The following is a 21,377-nucleotide window of genomic DNA, read 5'->3' on the forward strand; positions in this document are numbered from 1 at the left end:
TTCCCCAATTTGTTTCCGGATATATGATTTGCAGTCTCACTATTTGTATTGCCAATTTCAACCTAAGTTGCAATCACATGGTACAATGAAGTTATTTTCCAGAATATTAGACACGAAAGCATTCTTTTTGTTAAATAAAAATGAACTTGCCAGAAAGCTATCTACAATTATGTTTTGAAAATGGACAGACAAAACCATGACCGGAGATACAAGACAAAAAAGACCACAGCCATAGCAAACTAATAATGAACAACACGTTTCCCAATTTAGCGTTATTTACTCAGCTACAAGATATTCTTTCAAGGATTATTGTCAATTAATTTGTCAATGTTGCACGAATTTCTAAGAATCAGTTTAAAACCGTAGGCAGTGTCAATTTCGCTTTTATATTGTTGTATTAATTTTATTCATTCTAAAACTGATCAATGTATTAACATATTTAGAAAAACGTTTTAAACAATACTGACTTTTTATTGTAAGTTTGAAAAAATATGGAATGAATTAGAAAAATATAACAGTGGATACTACTACAACCTTTGAAGAGGTATTTTTTGCCTTATTGTGATAAAATTAGTTTGATCATGACTATTTCATAGCAAATATTCAATTAGCTATACGATACATTACAGATTCGATGTATATAAATGGTCACATATGTAATTCGTGGCACGCGTTATTTGTTATCTCTAAAACTCGCTTTGATTTTGGAGATTTCCACTTCCGGCACTTAGAGACAAATGACTGTTGACGAGACATAACATATTTTTGGTTAAGTACATTCATACGTTCATTAATTTTGTTTTGTCGACCGCTATGATATGATTAAAGGAAAAATCAAACAATCACCCACCTAGAATTTTGCTCTGAAATAAAAATGTTATTCAAAAAGTTATTGTCACAATTTACGACGAAACGACAAAGAAATAGTACCAAAATCATATAACCAAACGTTTATTTAATTAACTTCAAAGTCTTCAACAATAATGCTTTTATATTTTGATCCATTTTGTTTATGCTAGGAAATAAAACGAATAACTTGTAATGCGACCAAGCTGAAAGGAATTATGTTTGAGAAATTGACAGATATTAACACAACTACGCTTTGTTTTGCAGATTAATTTGGTGGATTCTTACATTGCGAAGAGAACATTGGATTTAATGCCTAATGAGGTATATAGTTACTTTTGATTTATGGATAACATCATAAGCGGCCTGTTTATTTCCTGATGATATAACTGACTGATGAATTCATTTTTGGACCGTAAGCAGTTTAAATTTTGAATATATATTTATTAAAAAGTTTCGGTGTTGTTCGCAACCAGGAAATGACGGAGGATGAGAATCTAAACAGAATATCATATTATAAGTGATGAAATACAAACTAAAATGGAATGAAATGGGGAGACGACAAACTAATTTTTTCTGTGAAAACTAAGAATAACAGATCAACCCGTTTTGAATTATAAAAACGTTTTCCATGAGAAACAGAATGCAGTTTAGAAAGTCACATGCGTTATACGTAGTCCTCATGTATACGATGCTAGATAATTGCAAAGTGAAGGTAAGTTCATATAATTTCTTTCAATTCAATTCAAATCTGTATTGCCATTAAATACATTATCAATGATTTCTGTTTTGTGTATCATGTTTATTCAACACATTCTATAAGTTGATATATGTTTTAGACACCAACTTCATAAAATACATATTATACGGGGGAAAATGAATAAAGAAAAATAATTTTTGAAGATATACTTTATAAAGAATCAGTATTTGTTTGGATTACTCGGAATGTACCTTATGTATATAGAAGAAGAATGGCCTGATTACGGCGGACGAATTAACAGAGTCTTCCTATCAGTAAAATTTGTATTATTTTATATAAATACAATTAAAGAAAGACATATGTTACACTGAAAATTTGAAAATATTAAAGATATTAAATACAAACAGTTTTATGTGATAATTAAAGTAAGGATATTGCTTACACTACGAACACGGAGAACTATTGTACTATCGTTGTAAAGTAAACAAATCTGGAATAATGAGGAATAATGAATAAAGTAATGTATTTTAATGTACAGACAAATTATGACAGGTTCGGGTTTTTTTTGGGGGGGGGGGGGGAGATAGAGCTATATATGTAAAACTAAATGTAAGATGGATAACACACTTTCTGTTTTGTATGAGATATTTTTACTTTAATGATTGTGCATAGACAGGAAATAAGAGAATATAACAATAAGAAGATGAATAATTGGAAGTCATAACAATTTGTTAAGATGATATTTACCGGCGTGTATCTATTATCCGATCCAATTCGTTAATTTGAATAGAATTCTGTAGAACTCTGGTAATTTAATTTTATTTTTAGTATTTTTAGTATGTTTATTGGTCAAACTACTACGGTTAGGAGCCCAATCCCTTCGTGGGTTGATATGAAACCTGTGAAGTATTGCTGGTGCATTATTTGCGTCAATAACTACCACCCTTTATTTATCTACGGACTTCGATTTAGCCCAAATCAGAAGTTATACTGACGATACATTGTGTACATTATGTATGTAAGCATTATGTCATCCTAAATTTATGTACATACGTAGGAAAGGCCAAACCAGTAGTTAAATTGAGGATTGTACATAAGGTACAAAAGCATTGTAACACCTTTTATTCATGTACATACTTAGGTTAAGGCGAAACTAAGAGTGTTGTGAATGGATGGTACATTTCGTATATATAAGCATTACATCGTCAATAATTAATGGCCCAAACCTGGAGTATTGTCAACGGATGGTGCATAGTGTATTTAAACATTGCATCGTCCAAACCTGTAGTGAAAATGACGGATCATACATCTATATCGCCTTACATTTCTGTACAAACGGACATAAATGTTTATAATACAGTTATTTGCACTTGTTCTGTGAATTGATAGTGTTTGATTATGTCAGTTTTTATAGACTTACACTTAGAATTTGCCTTGGAGTTCGGTATTTTTGTTAAACCTTTTCTAGTAGTAATGATGATGGGCAGTACATTCTACGTACACTTGAGATTAGTCTGCTCAATATGTTAAATTTTTATAATTTAGTTCGAGAATAAATCTACTGTGACTGACATATTTTTCCAAATTCACGGTTCCTGTAATATGACTTATCATGATTATCTTCATTTGTGTAGGCAAACTTGGAAACCATCCTGAAACCTTAACTTCAAATTGAACGAGAAACAATCAACATTGCATTTAGATATTCACCTGATTGTGTCTATGATGAATTTTTCATAATGTTTTTCCCATTTTAAGGATCTTTATCACCTAAATTGACGATGAATTTAAAAGTCATGGGCTTCCTTAGGGAATCTTAACATTTATCGCACTTGAAAAATTAATAACTGTGCACAACATGTGTGTCAAAAATTTCATTTTAATGCAAACCTACATATATCTTGAACATTAATTCGGGTATGATCGAATTTTGAAATTATTTAATTAACCTAAATTGTAAACGAAACTTTTTGTTTATTTTACTATACATTCCTTGTCATTTTTAGAAGACTATGGAATGTGGACCAATACTATTTTTACTCATCTATATGTAGTAATGCTATAGTTTGGTCTTTGAGGCTTTAATTTATACAAGGATAATAAAACCTTCAATATTTTATGAATTTTCATTGACAAACAGTATCACGACATCATGCTTTAAAATATTGAAAGTTTTATTATCCTTGTATAAATTAAAGCCTCAAAGAACATGACTATTCGACTGCATATAATTTGATGCATGGATCACCATTGCACACGAAAAATTAGTATCGTAAATTCACTATTGTTTTTTTTTATTTTGATTAATTAAAAATGTGAAATAATTGTATTTTTGTCACTAAAAAAATATTATCGTTATTATGTGTATCTGAAAGGCTCGAAATGCATTTTACACAATTTCACCAGTTTCCCGCCAAAATTTTGTGTTTAAAACTTTAAAGGCATACTATATTTTTTCCTTATCGGTGACCTATATTTTGTATTTGCTTATTCTTTGAAGCTATATGTAAGCTTTTTATATTCCAGTTTTCAACCAAGTGTCACACACAGTATTTTTGATATTCCGATAAAAATATGTCAACACCTCTATATCCCCTATTATTTCATTGAAAAATGGTCCCTTTTACATATCTGTTTACAAGTAATAGTTTGAGCTTAACCAATTTTATTCACTCTCTGTAAAGATTGAAATAACAAAAACACGGCACTTCCAACAGAAACTTCGAATAGGCCCGATCCGTCTTAATAGCGTCGAGTCTAATCACTAGCAATGTTCTTTTTTTTTTATTCTGTATTGAATTCTACGCAATTTGTTCTTAGAATATGTTATGTGTATTGAAATCTTCTATGAGTAACCAATACAAAAGTGCAGTACGACACCACTTCTATCAGAATGAGAACTTTGGGCGTGCTTTTTGATACGATGTTTCCTTTTTCGTGATCTGTTAAACCGACACATTGTGTTTCTGTACTGTTTTGTATTGTTCTTTTTTGTTTACCTTTTGTTGATTTGTTGGTTGATCCATCATATTATTAGTTTTATATCTAATTGTTCTACATAGTTTGATATTTATACCTATGCGTAGGAACTAATAACTATGTTTTAAATATGAACTATGTATTTTCTTTTTGGGAGCACGATTAGGTAATGCTACATCTTAAAAAATCTAGTCGGGTCGTTTTGCAAAAAAATCAGCTTAAACTTGTAGTAGGTGCCATCTTAAACTTGCAATGATGTGAGACTTGTTTGCACCGTGTTGAAGGCCTGTGCATGTTTTGGTTTGTTTTCTTTCTTTTATGTATGTTTTATGTACCTTTTGTTAGTTCCTTGGTCGAAATGTTAAAGGGGAGAGTTGAGGTATAAAACAAAGGATAAACACTACCACATGTTCAATTACTTAATTCTAGAACAATGTACGGTGACCTATAGTTGTTAATTTCTGTGCCTTTTTGGTCTCTTGTGGACAGTTGTCTCATTGACAATCATACCACATTTTCTTTTTTATAAGTTGTCAAAACAAAACATCAGTAAAATATGCTACGGGGAATAAGAGGAGTTTTTATCATAAACTAATCAGATTGAAAAAGGCATGACCTTGTGCAATGCTATATATAAGTATCCACAGGATGCAGTAGTACAATAAGTGTTAACAATCGGATAACAAAACATATTTAGTTATGTAATAAACTAATTTGTCATTTCGGGGCCTTTTATAGCTGATTCTACGATGTGTGTTTCAAAACTCAGTTAAATAGTTCTCCTTATTTTATATTTAAATCTATTCCAATGTTGTTACCGACAAAACTGTCTTACTTCATTGTTAAATGTACAACCTTTTAGAATAAGTTTATTTAAGTGACCAATAAGTTTTCACTTAATATTACATTCACAATGACTTAGTGTATGAGTTCTGTAAACAACTAAGAACGTACTATAACGGCTGAGCTAAAGATTCTACAAGAACACGTAAGCTTCGTACAAACCAGATGTAAGTCAAGTGTTACTCCAGTTAACAGGCAAAATCAATAAGCAAGGCAACAGTACTTTTTTTTAATTTAAACGGGTGTTTAGTGAGTTTGACCGGGATTCATAAAAATACTGAAAGAATTATTTTATTGAGGGTTCGCGATTTTTTCCAATATGAATACCTGAAACCTTTCAATAATTATGCCCTTGAAAAATTGACGTAACCTTATATTTAGCGAAAACGTCAATCTCAATTCAATAAATTAATTTATTTATTCAAAGATAAAAATAGTAAATTAATCAATCGTCTGTAACAAGCTCTGTTCTCTTATGGACCTTGATGTAAATAAATTGATATTATTAAATTTCCATTATATCAGTGTTTTTAATAAAGAACTTTTTTATTTAGGAATGCACAGTATTGTCTTATAATAGAAATGCATATAAAGGCAAATGGTACCCCTAGTTCAAGAAATCTGTATCTCCATTTTGAGGGGTTTGACCCCCAAACAGTTTGCCGATTGGTTATATAGATGAGGGGTTCGGTCCCCAGTGTATTCGTTTGGCTATGCACAATACAAATATTGAGTAATCATCATTGGAGGATCTTAGTAGTCTCTTAGGTAATAAAAAATGTTCCTCTTCATGATAAATAATGTTCCTGAAGGAAAAGGTTGACATTTTTTTTAGTTTGAAATTAAAGTTGGAGAAAAACAGTTCGAAATAGATTGAAACGCGTATTGTTCTAATTAATTTCAAAGAAAAAATTACAAGGACATAATGAAATTAACAAAAGAGAAAATGAGACAAATGCTAAGAACAGAGAATGATTTGATTTTTGTTGACCTTTTCTATAGTTAAGAAACTTAAAAAATAAGACGTGACAAATAAAAACACAAGGAAGTTCCTATGTGGGAAGTAAACTATTTCAATGAAAATTCCTTGAAAAGTTATCCAATTAACTATTACTCAATGGTCTCATCCCTTCACAAATACTTAATGGTTATAACTGTAAATAAAATGTTATAGAACATTGACCCAGTCTATACTAAACAACAAAAGAAACGCACCACCTTCATTTATTTATTCAGAGTTAAATTATATTTTTATCACATTTAACTCTTTAGAAAGTGATTGAAATGAGTCAAAATTTTGACAGAACGTTCCTAATGTCAAAAACACTAAATCATTTTCACAGGGAGATTTTTTTCTATTTTAAAAACTTTTGCATCTCGCTTTTATTCAATTAATATATAAGAAGCAGTGTTGCCAAATTTGTGAAAATCAAAGCCCCTTCCTCCCCCACCATATCTGTCATCTCAACACGGAAAAGATCTGAAAAAGGTTTTTTTCTTGATCGAATTCTTTATAATGATTAATTTTTAATTGACGTATCTCATATTTTAGACTCTGATTTGAGAAGTAAATTCTGCATTGATTTTGTTGTAAAGCTTAAAATATGTTATTGATTTTTGTTAATGTGTAACCAAAAACAAAGACATTGTAAAAGTATTATATATAATATATAAGATGTGGTGCTTTATTTGTGTTGTTAAGTATATGTACAGCTCTGGTCAGTTTTTAGTTTCTTTGCTATCTCCCTTTCAATAGTGAAGCAAAACTTAATTATCGGGATGAAGTTGAATCGAATGTTCACTTAGAAAATCGTGAAACTGAAATATAAATAAAGGCAACAGTAGTTTACCGCTGTTCGAATCAAAACACACGTCAGAGGAATCGTCGTGTCTTTTTTTTATTCGTTTTACATTTTATTTGCAGTATAGGTAACCTTTTCTGTTGATAATATATTTTTTTTCAATTTCTTCTCTTAAACTACTGTGCAAATAAATGCTATGATTTTTGGAATGGATAAAACACATTAAGTTTGCTTCTCTTTCTTTAAAATTGAATAACAGCACTCTCTCATACTTTTTGTATCAAGACTTATTTATTTTGGAAGTATGGAGAATTGTCATGAGAAATATGCAAGAGTATAGATAAGCAAATAAGGTTTAAAACGAAAGAATATTTGACGAATGGTCAAAACATCTATTTCTATGAATTTAATTTTCTTCTTAAAACAATAAGAATTTATCGAACAACATAGAAGAATTAAGATAAAGACCTGATTCAAACTGGTCACATGAATACCTCCAAATTCAAATTTTCGAAATTGTTTTTTAACGTAATTGTCTACTTCTCGTATACTTTATATGACATGTCTAGACTAATGTTCTTGATATTTACGTTTCAACAGTAACGTTGTTAGCAATGTGACTGATACAATTGCCAATGTCTTTTTCAATGTAGCAGTGCATATATATTCCCTGTAAATAAGTATATGATTACATACAAAAAGGTTTTCGAGATGTTTTTATAGTTCGTACAACGTTTGATTTGTATTTAAATGAATTTTAGTAATATATATGAAAACAATGCAATGTTTGCAATATGTCAATAGGACTTTACACCAATACCATGAAAACGTAAAAGATATAAAGAGCTCAACAACATTCTTCGTCAACAGACAAATCTTAATACACCATTTCTTTCATCCCGCATAAGGTTGGAAAAAAAATAGTAGGAGAGTAAAAACCAGACAAAACAAACACTCGACTCATCAGAAAGTAAAACGGACAAAACCAACTACCGACACCTCAGAACTAAGTTAAGGAAAGTAAAGCAGACAAGACCAGCATCCGACGCCTCTGAACGAAAATATAAGTACAACGGACAAGACTAGCAACCGATTTATCAGAACTAACATATTAGAAAGTACAACGGACAAGAACAGCACCCGACCCCTCAGAACTTAAATATTTGAAATAAAAATGGACAAGACCAACCACCGACTACTCATAACTTATATATATGAATGTAAAACAGACATGATCAACACCCGATCCTTCAGAATTAAATATTTAAAAGGAAATAAAACGGACAAGACCAGCACCCGACCCTTCAGAACTAAATATTAAAAAGTAAAATGGACAAGACCAGGAATTCAGACCTTCAGAAAGCCCAAAATCGTTACCCTCTAGACAATATAGTAACCACTGCATATTGTAGCTACCAACATAATGGTCACTTTCTAGCTATTTCTGTTGAAGGATGTATGGAATTTTCATGAGTTTGAATTTATACATATTGCTTATGTTAGTAATGTTAACGACAGTTCAAAAAAACTATTTGATGAGAAATAACGTTTTATTCGTTTTCAATATATATGTCATTTAAATGCTGCTAACGGTTGTATAATCTTTTTAAAGTATTCGAAATTAATATATGTAACCTTGTCAACGTCAATTTTGTATTTTCATATGGTTGTGCACATTACATTTCGCTACATTAATTAGAACATATCCCGGTATACCATACAAGTTTCGATATGTGTATATGCCATAGTGAGCGGCACGAGGAAGGTCACTGTAAAAATGGTGGGTGGAGTATTGAATCGAGGAGGTGAAGATGACCTTTAGATGAACGTTATTATGATATCAAGACAATGGCAGAAGATAATAATACAGATTTATAATGAAGATAACTAAAATTTGCTATTGATGGAGAAAAACAGTTTGGGATAGATTAAAACGCGTATTGTTCTAGTTAATTTCAAAGAGGACATTACAAGGACATAATGAAACCAACAAAAGAGAAAATGAAACCAACAAAAGAGAAAATGAAATTAACCAAAAAGAGAACGAGACAAATGTTAAGAACAGAGAATTATTAGATTTTTTGTTGACCTTTTCTATAGTTTAAGAGATTTACAAAATGTGATTTTAAAGTGACAAAAAAAAAAAACACAAGAAAGTTCCTATGTAGGATGTAAACTGCACAAGTTATTCAAATGAAAATTCCCTGAAAATTTATCCAATTAACTATTGCTAAATTTGCTCATCCCTTCACAACTACTAAATGGTTATAACTGTAAATAAAATGTTACATAAAATGTGAGCCAGTCTATACTTAACAACATAAGAAACGCACCACCTTCATTTATTTCTTCAGAGTTAAATTATATTTCTGAATACATTTTACTTTGTTGAAAGTGATTGAAATGAGTCAAATTTTGACACAACATTTTCAATATTAAAAACACTAAATCCTGTGAATGTCACGTTTTTTCTTTCTTTATTCAAACATATTAACATAAACGAAGCAGTGTTACCAGTTTTTGTGCGTTTACATAGTTCCACTTTTTGTTATCCCTTACGTACGTTTATTTAATGGTATGATATGTTAATCTTTGGTCTTCTAAGAACAGCAATAAAAGTGATGTTTTTTGCTGTGAACAGCGTATTTTTGCATTTAAAGGTTTTGTATTAATGTATAATTAAAACATATCCATTTTACTCCAGTATATTATAGTCGCCGTCAGCTGAAATTCGTAGCGGTTATCGGTAAAAATAATCTAAACTATCAATCGCGTTCACTCGAGATATAGTTTTTCACATTCCATTCATAGATCGCAAAAAGAAAAACCACTACTGTCCAACCTTTTAAGTGATCGCACTGTAATAATCCTGACCTTCACTTTTTCATAGACGATTTTGAATGGTGGAATCAGCCATTGTTTTTACCGGAAGTGTTTCCGTGGAGTTCAATTTCATAAAATTTGCATAAAGCGCGGGAAACCTTATCACATCAATGAAAGGAACATTTCAGGAAACTGCGTACAGTGACGAATTTCATATGTAAACAAATGATCCTCATAGAAACGAAGATGGCGGAATTACAATGGAAAATATTCTGGAAAATGTGAAGGTCAGGATTATTACAGTGTGATCACTTAAAAGGTAGGTCAGTAGTGGTTTTTCTTTTTGTGATTTATGAATGGAATGTGAAAAACTATATTTCGAGTGAACGCGATTGATAGTTTAGATTATTTTTACCGATAACCGCTACGAATTTCAGCTGACGGCGACTATAGTCCTTTGTAAATCATTGGTTTGTTTTGCATTTCTTCTTTGAAACTACTTTGCAAACAAAAGCTATGATTTTGGAATGGTTACAACCCATTAAGTTTGCTATACTTTCTTATAGATTGAATAACAAAACTCTATCATATCTTCAATATTAAGAGCTATTCATGTTGGAAGTATGGAGAATTGTCATGAAAAATAAACAAAAGTATTTCATAAGCAAATAAGGTGTAAAACGAAAGACAATTTGGTGAATGATCCAAAAGTATTTGTGTTATGAACTAAATTCTGTTCTTAAAAACAATTAGAAATAATCGAACAGCATACGAGAAGAATTAAAATAAATACTTGATTCAAACTTGTCATATGAATACCTCTAAATCCAAATGTTCGAAATTGTTTTTTAACGTAATTGTCTACTTCTCGTATACTTTATATGACATGTCTAGACTAATGCTCTTGATATTTACGTTTCAACAGTAACGTTGTTAGCAATGTGACTGATACAATTGCCAATGTCTTTTTCAATGTAACAGTGCAAATATTCCTTGTAAAATAGTATGTTATGACATACAAATGGTTTCAAAAATGTTTATTTTCTGTAGTTCTTATAACGTTTGATTTGTATTTAAATGAATTTAAGATAGTTTATATGAAAACAATGCAATGTTTGGTATATATAAATAGCTAGGATTAACTTAATACCATGAAATGTAAAAGATATAAAGAGCTTCAACAAATATTCTTCGTCAACAGACAAATCTTAGTACACTATTTCTTCCATCCCGTATAAGGTTAGAAAAATTATTATTAGGAGAGTACAACGGACAAAACTAACACTCGACCCCCAGTGCTAAACATAAGAAAGTGAAAGGGACAAAACAAACACCCGATTTCTCAGAACAAAATAGAAGCATAAACAAAGACCATCAAAAATACAACACTAGGTTCGGTGCCCAAAATGGAACAAAAATAGACCTATTTAGGATTTACGTGCGCTCGCCTCTGCACCCTCCCCCCTCTCCCCCTTCAAACGTGTTCCCATGCATCTAGACAATATATTACACACTGCATGTTGTAGCTACAACAGAATAGTCACTTTCTTGTTCAAGGATAATATAAAACCAGAGCATAATTTAAAAAGCTGTTGAATCAAAATGTGTACGTTGATACTACTGTCATGATAAAATTGTAGAATTATTGAAGGGCCCACGAGTATTTAAGATCATCAAACCGTCGAAATAAAGGACGATTTTAACTGAATTAGTTAAGTATCTCACTTCTGAAGCCCTCACTGTTGAAGGATGCATGAAAATTTCATGAGTTTATATTTATATATTATCCTTATGTTAGTTATGTTAACGACAGTTCAATAAACTATTTAATGAGAAATAACGTTTTATTCGTTTTCTTTACAAGAAACAATATATTTCATTTAAATGCTGATAACGGCTGTAAAATTATAAAAAAAAACGTGGTATATGTAACCTTGTCACCGTAACTTTCTTTTCTTGTGATAATAATAGTCTTTATCGTCATATGTATTTAACTCGTAACAAATATTGAGACTGAAATCAAATCAGAATTAAAATCTCTGTCGCTTTCAGCTTTCTGAGTAATCCTGATGTTTCTGCACTTGTAACTGAATGGGGATTGGGAAAAACATAGTGCCACAACTTTTGAATCCGTTTCCTTTACTTTTTACAAGCTGTTTTGATTAATAATTGATGAAACTGAATTGATTTCAATTTTAAAACTAGATGGACATTTTAATATTACTCTTACACATGAAGTATGTTCCGCCTCCATACACATTATGTTAAAAAAAAACAAAGTTGTGTTTGGAATTCTAGAAACATCCAGGTCATACTTTTTTGCAATAAATTCTCATATGATTCAACATGTTCAGTATTGATATTAAAAAAAAAACCTATTAAAATGATTCAATGGAACAAAAATACGCATTAAATGATTTTAATGATAGCAATGTATTTTTTTATATTCATATCGTCTTTTTTTTATATCTTATTTTCTTCATATGGCAGTATGCCTTAAGCGCCAATTGCGATTTTCAAGATATAGCATTTGATTCAAATATTATTTCTCAAATGTATTAATCAATTGCGCCAATTTACCTGTGCATATACTCATATGTTTACCGTACATACAAAGATAAATACATCATGTTAAGGGGGGGGGGGGGGGAATAATGAAATAAAGGAGACTATTGCTGTAAGATAGTCTCAATAATAAGAAAATTGAAGCTGCTGCTGATTTTATGCTATCCATATATACTCCTTCATATACATGCACATTCTTTATTAACTTCGAGCCTTACAGTGCATCTGTGTATTCACATACTATAATCATACAACATGTATGGCGTATTACAAAATGTATTAACAATATTTATAAATGGCAATAGGTTACGTCAGAAGTTTCATATTTACACAATAACTTAAAAGACAATGTTCAATTATAATTGGTTTATACTGCATGTAGGTTTCAAACTGGACATCGATATTGAAGGGTGTTTTCGGTATTACTGGATAAAGGCACCAGTTTTCAATATTTACATAATGTATGTGTCCCTCTTATTATGAGATCGAGACATGTTAATAGACGTCGTCTTGGAACTTATGATATTATCTTAAAGTATTAGCTCTCTGTCATTTCTATTGCCATGGACCTACTGAACTGTTCCTAACAAACAGTGAAAGATTACATTAAACGCATACCAGAAAGTCATTTATATTAATGATATCAAACAATCTTTGATTTCTGCATTAGACTGGATGAGTTTTCATGGAAATATATCCTTTCCTCATGTGAAAGTCTTAAGAGCTAAACTTCCAATGCTATTTAGATGTTGACTGATTTGAGATGGTCTGTCCGAGAGCGATAAAACCTTTCACAATGGAACGAAAGAAAATTATTGCATCACTTTTCATGTCTTTGCTTGTTAATCTATTTTGCCATTATGTATCCAGGTTTTGCTTTATATGAAACGATCCTTCTGATATTTTGACTCTGAAATATTAGTTGTAGTTAGCAATATTTTGTGTCTCAATTTTTTTTTAGTTACATGCATATATGTAATTTTTATTAGTATTTTATTTTAAAAAGTTTAAATACGTGTTCATCTTTTGAATAGTGCAATTTTGCAATTACAAATAGACCAATATAATGGTCGAACAATTTCGTAAGTCTCTTTCAGAAGTATAAGCTGTTTACCATACTCTGTGAATGTTTATAGTGTTGATCTCCTGGTATAGTCGTATGATACGACAGCATTGATGATGTAAGGAACTGAGTTTTTACGGTTTTATCAGTTTTAAATCACGTGATAAATGTATAGAATGTTAGCTTTATGTTTTCATTGATTTATAAACTTCTTCAGATTGCTAGTTTGCTAGATAATATATTGTGGTACGCCAATACTTCCTCATACAATATTTTTTCAAGCTACTTCAAGAAACATTTATTCTTTTGTTTATGGGAATGTGTGCTAAATGGAAATGCACTTTATTTTACTAACAATTGACGAGCAGTTCTCTGAAACGTTATAACCGTAAATTATCAAATACTTCCATTAAAAAAGTTTTCAGCAATCTTTCTACAATTATATTCAAATCAGCTGCCTTCATTTTTGAAGCAGAATAAAATTGATATTTGTTTAATGATATTTATGCGCCGACTAGAAGTCTTATGATGTTTTAATTTGTTCTAATTCCTTTTCAATATTGATTGAAAACCAGACGACTGAAATATAACAAGCAATTGTTAAATCTATCCTAAAGTTTCTTTACCCCGGTCGGGGATGCTTGTCTCGAAATTATTGTGTCAAAATTATTTTATTATCATCAAAAATGAAACTGTACTATTGATTTGGAACTAAAAGCACTTTCTATTTATCAACTTTCGATGAAAGTGATGCTGTTTTTTACCTGTGACTTTCAAAATTGTTTTTATTTTATTTTTAGAACTAATTGAAATGTATCAATCAGAATGAAACGAGTGCATATATCTTATAAAAAGCACCAAAAACGGGTCCAACATTACCATATATTTTTATATCGCGATAGAATTATCCGGTTTTTCAAATATGCATGAAATAGCGGATAAATGCTTAATAAGGAAAGACAGCAAAGCAACATTATAAAACCATCGAAATTTAAAATCCAAAAAGCCGATTGATCAAATAAGGAATTACTTTAAGTGTCAATCTTCCTAATAAACCATTCTAACAAAAATGTATCTAAAGATTTTCGAATTACCAGACACGCAGACACGAAAGACCTTCCATTTCTAACTATGGATGATGGTAACTTCAAAATAGGATGGTTATATCGGTGAGATTTTTCCTTCTAATTTGGTTATTTTTGGGAATTTTATAGCTTACTTTATAGAAAAACGTTTGCTCATTCTTAAAGGCCGTACGGTGACATATAGTTTCTCACATCCATTTTATTATAGTTTTGGCTGATTGATAATTGTCTCATTAACATTCACATTACGTCCCTTGTTTTAATAAATCTATAAACAACAAATACTAACAACAAATGGTCTAATAACAGGACCAGACAAATAGCATAGCCTGGGTAAACCTTAAGCGCGTACACTTATTACCTATGTAGACCATAGGCAGTAAGGGTAAAACACACAATAAAAGACCATGTTCTTAAATATGTTGAATGTCTAGAAGTCGAGTCTTGCATGGTATAGTGTTATGACATACATCTTTGTGCACATTTAACTAAAATGTATTTCATTGTTAATCTAACATTCAAAAAAATACGATTCATTTGGTATTGAACAATTGACATTTTAGTACAGATTGGCAAATTTTATTCAAATGGACCTGCAAATCTGAAAGTTTAGTCCAAGAAAATACATCGCTTTGTTTCCAGTAAAAAATTCTTTCCTAGATATGTCATGTACTGATGAAAGTCAATTACCCATTCTTATACCACTATCATGTCTGAGACTCTTGGCAATAGAAAAGGTCGATACAATGTGTCCAAATTCTCTTTACCTAGGTCCATTTCATGATAAATAATGAAAGAAAATAAAGTTAGGTATTTTAACCAAACAAATGATAATTTCTAAAACCAATTTTCATAAAACGTTATATCGCTTTGATAGGTGATAGTTGAAATAACTATATTGCATAACCCGTTTTCTATAGGAAGCCGAGATAGTTTTATTATTTTGCTTATTGGTGAAATATCTGTGATTGAAACAATTAATTTATAATCCTATTTGCAAGATATTTGCATTGTTCCTAATGTTTATATTGGTTTTGTTGTCGAATTAAGTTTAAACGAATCCTGTCATTTAGAATTACTCTTTTCCAAAATGTTAAGGTTCCAAAGAAGCTATCATTTTTCCCTATGCAATAATCGTTATTTCTTTATTTCGTCTTAACTTCAAATACCTAATAAGTTAAGCAATCTTGACGATTTTCAATTACTCACATTACAGAATCTGCCTGTTATGGTTTCCGTTCGGTTAACTGATTCGCTGAAATTCATTGACGACAGAGAAATATCTTTACAATCATTCAATTTCTATTTCTTCTGCTCAGTAGGAATTAATGAAATAAAATAAAAACTGCACGACACTACTATAAAACATCTGTCTTATACAAAGCTTTAGAAGAAATAATGAATATCTGTATGTAACTATATTTTGTAAATTTTAAATTAAAAATAATCGGAAATAGAGCGATATAGTATACCAAGGGAAAAATAAGTAATGGCTTGTCACAAACATATTGAGTTTGCACAATCTTTAATCGAACCGACCTTTACAATAAATATGGTTAGGTAAAAGTCATAAAATTGAATGTCATAGTAATGCAATACAAAAGTTAAACGTACAATTTTATTATACATAAAGATATTTTTTATTCGAAAACAATCAACCTAAAAATTCGATTTTATAGACCGGTTTTGTTACATCAAATCAAAATGGCTGCTTTTCGAAAACTTACGCTCGATGAAAGATATCATAAAAAATAATGTTTCCTCGTGTCAAATAGGGCAGAGATATAGAATGAAGAGATGAAGTATGCGGAAACTATCCAATATTTAATTTATACAAATATGATTCCCATACGGCCTTTAACAATGACCAAATAGTTATAAGAAAATGTGGTATGAGTGCCAATGAGACAGCTGTCCATCCAAGTCACAATTTGTAAAAGTAAACCATTGTATGTCAAAGTATGTTTTTTTTAACACGGAGCCTTGGCTAACGCCGAACAGCAAGCTATAAAGGTCTCCACAAAGAACTAGTGTATAACAATGGAAATAGGAAAACCAACGGTCTAATCTATATACATTAAACGTAAACCCATATTATGTAGTCAGTTATGAAAAGCCCCAGTATGACATAATGTGGATCAATTTAAACGGGGGCAAAATGATCGGCCTGATTTTTTGACAAAATATAAATGAGAATGACCAACGAAAATCGACCTTTCCATCAAAAATAGGCAACAACAACGAACAACAACTTGACAAGAAAGTCTGGCTTGGTATCGACACCTTATGTTTTGGGGTTAAACCACTCACTTCACATGCGAACAACACCTATTTTTAATCTCCTATCCAAACCATTGTATCAACTGAGATGTTTTGCTCATTTTATCATAAGTTGTAAAGAGGCAGACTATACAAAGATTCCTCTTCTAGAAACATGTGAAAACAATCTAGGCCTTATCCTTATGCCTTAACGATCCAATTTCTAGATAATGTCCATCAAGTTATTCAAAGTCTGATAATCGTGTTGATTTCTCACATTCCACTTAATTTTAAATAAAGGACACCACAGCAACTGGTAGGTCGGCGTCAAAACTTTGACAACGAGAGTCAATTCAAACTAATTAAATTTATCGACAAAAAAGTCTTAAGTAAACTCTGTATTATGTTACAACAGTCGAACAGCATCTACAGTTTAAGCATGTGTCAGCTAGCGCCTATCGGATTATTTTGGCTGTCGCCATATTTTTTTCTAATTTGTAAATTGGCGACTGAAACGAAAAGGGAAAAATGAAAAGCACCACAATTCAGCATTCACCAAGATCTTAATGCGGATAATGATAATAATCCAGCGACCCCCCATACAAACAGTATTGGAGGTACTTTTACGAAATGCATTATGCAACCACAAATGTTAAATAGAATTAGATGATATAAACTTTCCCTATAGATTGATGTTTCCAGTAACTACTAAGTCATATTGACATCTAATTTAATAATTGCTAAATTTGTCTTTATAGCAATTTTATTATTTTTATTTCATATAGACTGCACAATGTTCTGAAAATCTATTTTATAATACTATTAGAGTCTTCATGATATTGTGATCTGAAAATAGAATTACAAAATGAAATATTTTTCTCTGAGATTCCATTATTGTGTTTTTATTAGATTATAACTTATGTGATCTCGCCTGGAGAAAAAAGATCCATCGATGTTTTATGAATTCTTATATAGTATTACTTCGATGTCATTAATGGTAAATAAATAAAACAGATCTCGGAAGACAATCGTGATCACGTCTGTGTGATAAAGTTTTATATAAAACAGTTGAAATTAGTTATTATCTTCTACATATTGATGGCTTTTCTCTACCTTACCTTTGTGACTGACAGAATATATAAGAATGAATTTGATTAAGCACCGCATTAATGCTATTTCGTGGCGCCCAGTTTTTATTGGTGGAGGAAGCCGGAGTGCCCGGAGAAAACCACCGACCTTCAATAGGAAAACTGGCAATACTAGTCAATTAAGATTGGAGTCGAGTGCACCCGCATGGGCGGGGTTCGAACTCACATCCCCAGTGTTGACTGGCTAGTGATTACAGTAGTAACTACTGAGACCACTCGGCCACCGATGCCCCTATAAGAATGAAAAATTATTAACAATTTGGATATGAGTATCAACATTTGTTCTAATGGTGTGATTTACACGCTTACATGTATAACCCCGCCCCATTCTGTATGTCTCTGTTCCAAGTCAGGAGCCTGTACTCAGTTGTTGTCGTTTGTTGTAGTGTATGACATCTTTTTTATCGGTTGTTGTTTTGTTGGTTTCTGGTTTTAATTGCTTAACATTATTTTGTCATGCCGGGAACTGTTATATCTTACTATCTGGTATGGCTTTTGGTCATTGTTGAAGGCCGTACATTGCCCTATAACTATATCCTCGTCATTTGTTCTATTGCGATTTTTGTTTCATGAGTAATCAAAATATCTCCTTATTTATATAATAGCGTATTATTAAGTTTTAGGGGAAAAACATGCAAACGACTAACAATGGTCCTTATGAAAAGTTGTTTCTAAGGTTTTTATAAATTCTTGGCAACTCTTTTATTATTAGTAGTAATTTTTCATTTTATAGGCAATTCTATGAGAACTATTTAAATGGTAATGTATTCTATTTAATATAGTGAACAATTTCCTTTTGGTAAAACTACATGCGCTGTATACCTAATATGTTCAATGAATAATTATTGGCAATATTAAAAAATATTCCACATTTTGCAATTAGACAATGATATTGGTTTTTTTTTCTTTACATGTTAAAAAGACCAAGATTTTTCTTTTTGTTCCACAGATAAAAAAAAAACATGACTTGTTTTCAAATTTTCGAAGTTGTTTGCAGTGTTAATTGAAATAATGGTACACTTAATTCCGGATGCTTAGTCTAAGTCTATACCGACCGTAGTAACATATAAATCATTTTCATAACCATGGCTCATCGTAACCTTCATTATTTCTATTTGACATTTATAACGCCCAAAGTAATTGATTTGGTCAATAATGTTATTTGTAGTCAGATATAGATAGAATAGTGAACGATAGCGCAATAAATAAATTAATATACAAATATCAGTTTACATCAATGTATCAATAAGGTCCAAAACGTCACCATTCACACCTCTGTAAAAGATGCATTCTGGGAAGAACGTAAGTATTTTTCTTCCTTTTATCTATTGTTTGGCAAAGTTCGGCATACTAGACTCGTTTGTCTTTGATTAAATTATAGCGATGGTGTTTTGAAAATGTTGTTTTAATTTTAAAACTGCTTGAACATTAGACGTTTTCATTGCACAAATAGCTCGTATATATAAAATGAAAAATACATGTACGTTAAAATTACGTGCATTCGGCATTTTAACTGGTTCAAAACTACATTATACACGGAAGGCAAGGTGTCATACCACCAATTAACAGTCCCTATCTGTTCAACCAAATTTTGCAATTTTCACAGCTTTCTAAATATTTTACCTTAAGTTTAACTTCATAGAAACTAGGTACATCCTGAATCATACAGGTGTCACCTTTCTGCATGCCAATTTTCAACATGCATTCAAAATCATATAAGAAAGAAGAGAGCTTCCGAAAGGAGGTACCACTAAAAATAACCCCTGGTTTTCTGGAAATCTTAAATTAGTATACTATGGAGCGCATTAATCCTCAATTTTTAATGCAAACTCATAGACAGGTAAATTTTGGCTCAAAATGGTCTTAATATATTTCTCTTTCAACAAAAGTTTCATTTCTGCAAATTTGTTAGTTAGTTTAGGTGAACATTGACATCAAATGCACTATTTTTTGTCCGAGTAGGCCTACGTTCTAAATTTGAGGGAGTAATTGGTGGTATGACACCGCAAGCACCGCGGAAAAGCATACCATGTTTTATAATTTCAGGTCATACATACTCAAAGCTTCTGACTCGTTTTGAGGATAAATTTGTAAAAAAAACATGAACGGAAAAAAATAGACATTTAGGTGCGACTCTTTGCATTATCAAAATTGCAGAAAAGAATAACTTTTGAAAAGACTACGCTAATTTATACGAAACAAATGCCAAAGACTAAGTGTTTCACAAAAATACGAAATACCGCTTAACGAAATAATACTTACGAAACATTTTATATTAAACAATTGCTTACATAGAGATACTACTCAGATTGAGTTATTCACATAAGGACTTACATAGAGATACTACTCAGATTGAGTTATCACATAAGTACTTACATAGAGATACTACTCAGATTGAGTTATCACATAAGTACTTACATAGAGATACTACTCAGATTGAGTTATCACATAAGTCATTAATGGCAATAACAAAGCCAATTATAATCTTTGTCCTTATCGGGAATGTTGATTAACATCTATTCTCGCCTCAAGATCCGAAGAACTTTGAATGCAAATACAAATAGACTTTAATCATAATAAAAAGACGCCATTTAAAGACCTTTTTATACTGAATGAGATTTGCGAGAAACAGGGATATTTGTTCTTTATGGTTAAAGTTTGATTAATAACATATTTATTTTGGCAAAATCATCAACAATATAAATGGATGATATTAATATTCATTTTAATTTTGACAAATTTGCAAATCTCTTTTAATAGCTCATATTTACTTATAAATCATTTCATTTGTACGCGGTAAAATCAATTTATTCCACATACTACGCAGTAAAATGAATTTATTTCACATATATATCATAGATTATTACGTATTCGATGAATGAATGCTTATTTATCATCAATGGAATTTTTGTGAGAAGAATTCAGCAGAATTCTATTGATAGTGAATAGGATAGTGTGAGAAAAATTGTAATGAAAGTTGAAAAAAGTCATTCAAGGTGCAATAATTTTGTTTGATTCTTATTGGCTTTTATGTCTTTCAATGTTTAACGTAAAGAAGTACCCGTTTTATAACCAAGCTTACTCCTTATTACTGTAGATTTTGTTCAAACGTGCTTTCTACGTAGCACTTGTTGTATTTCAGATGTATTACAAACTCGACAATAAGTATAATTCGGAGATGTAACATTCGAGTAAATGTAAACAGAGTTATGTTTGCGGCTTCTGGAACATATCTGTCGTCATCTGTGAAACAAATATTCCATA

General features: G+C 30.9%; 1 protein-coding gene across 2 annotated transcripts in view; it reads left to right on the top strand.

Moving 5' to 3' along the window:
- The first annotated feature begins 754 nt into the window (after positions 1-754).
- Positions 755-21,377, top strand: part of LOC139513578 (secretin receptor-like) — a 120,098-nt gene continuing 99,475 nt past the window's right edge. Inside the window, exons 1-2 of one of the 2 annotated variants that reach the window (XM_071302206.1) lie at positions 819-888; positions 1,114-1,561. In XM_071302206.1, the coding sequence (XP_071158307.1) occupies positions 1,478-1,561 (84 nt within the window). In that variant the 5' untranslated portion in view covers positions 819-888; positions 1,114-1,477. Of the gene's footprint in view, positions 1,562-21,377 lie in introns of both variants that reach the window. The other variant, XM_071302205.1, reaches the window with a different exon arrangement.

The sequence above is a fragment of the Mytilus edulis genome, chromosome 2 (genome assembly GCF_963676685.1).
Source record: "Mytilus edulis chromosome 2, xbMytEdul2.2, whole genome shotgun sequence".
In the NCBI taxonomy this organism is placed as follows: domain Eukaryota; kingdom Metazoa; phylum Mollusca; class Bivalvia; order Mytilida; family Mytilidae; genus Mytilus; species Mytilus edulis.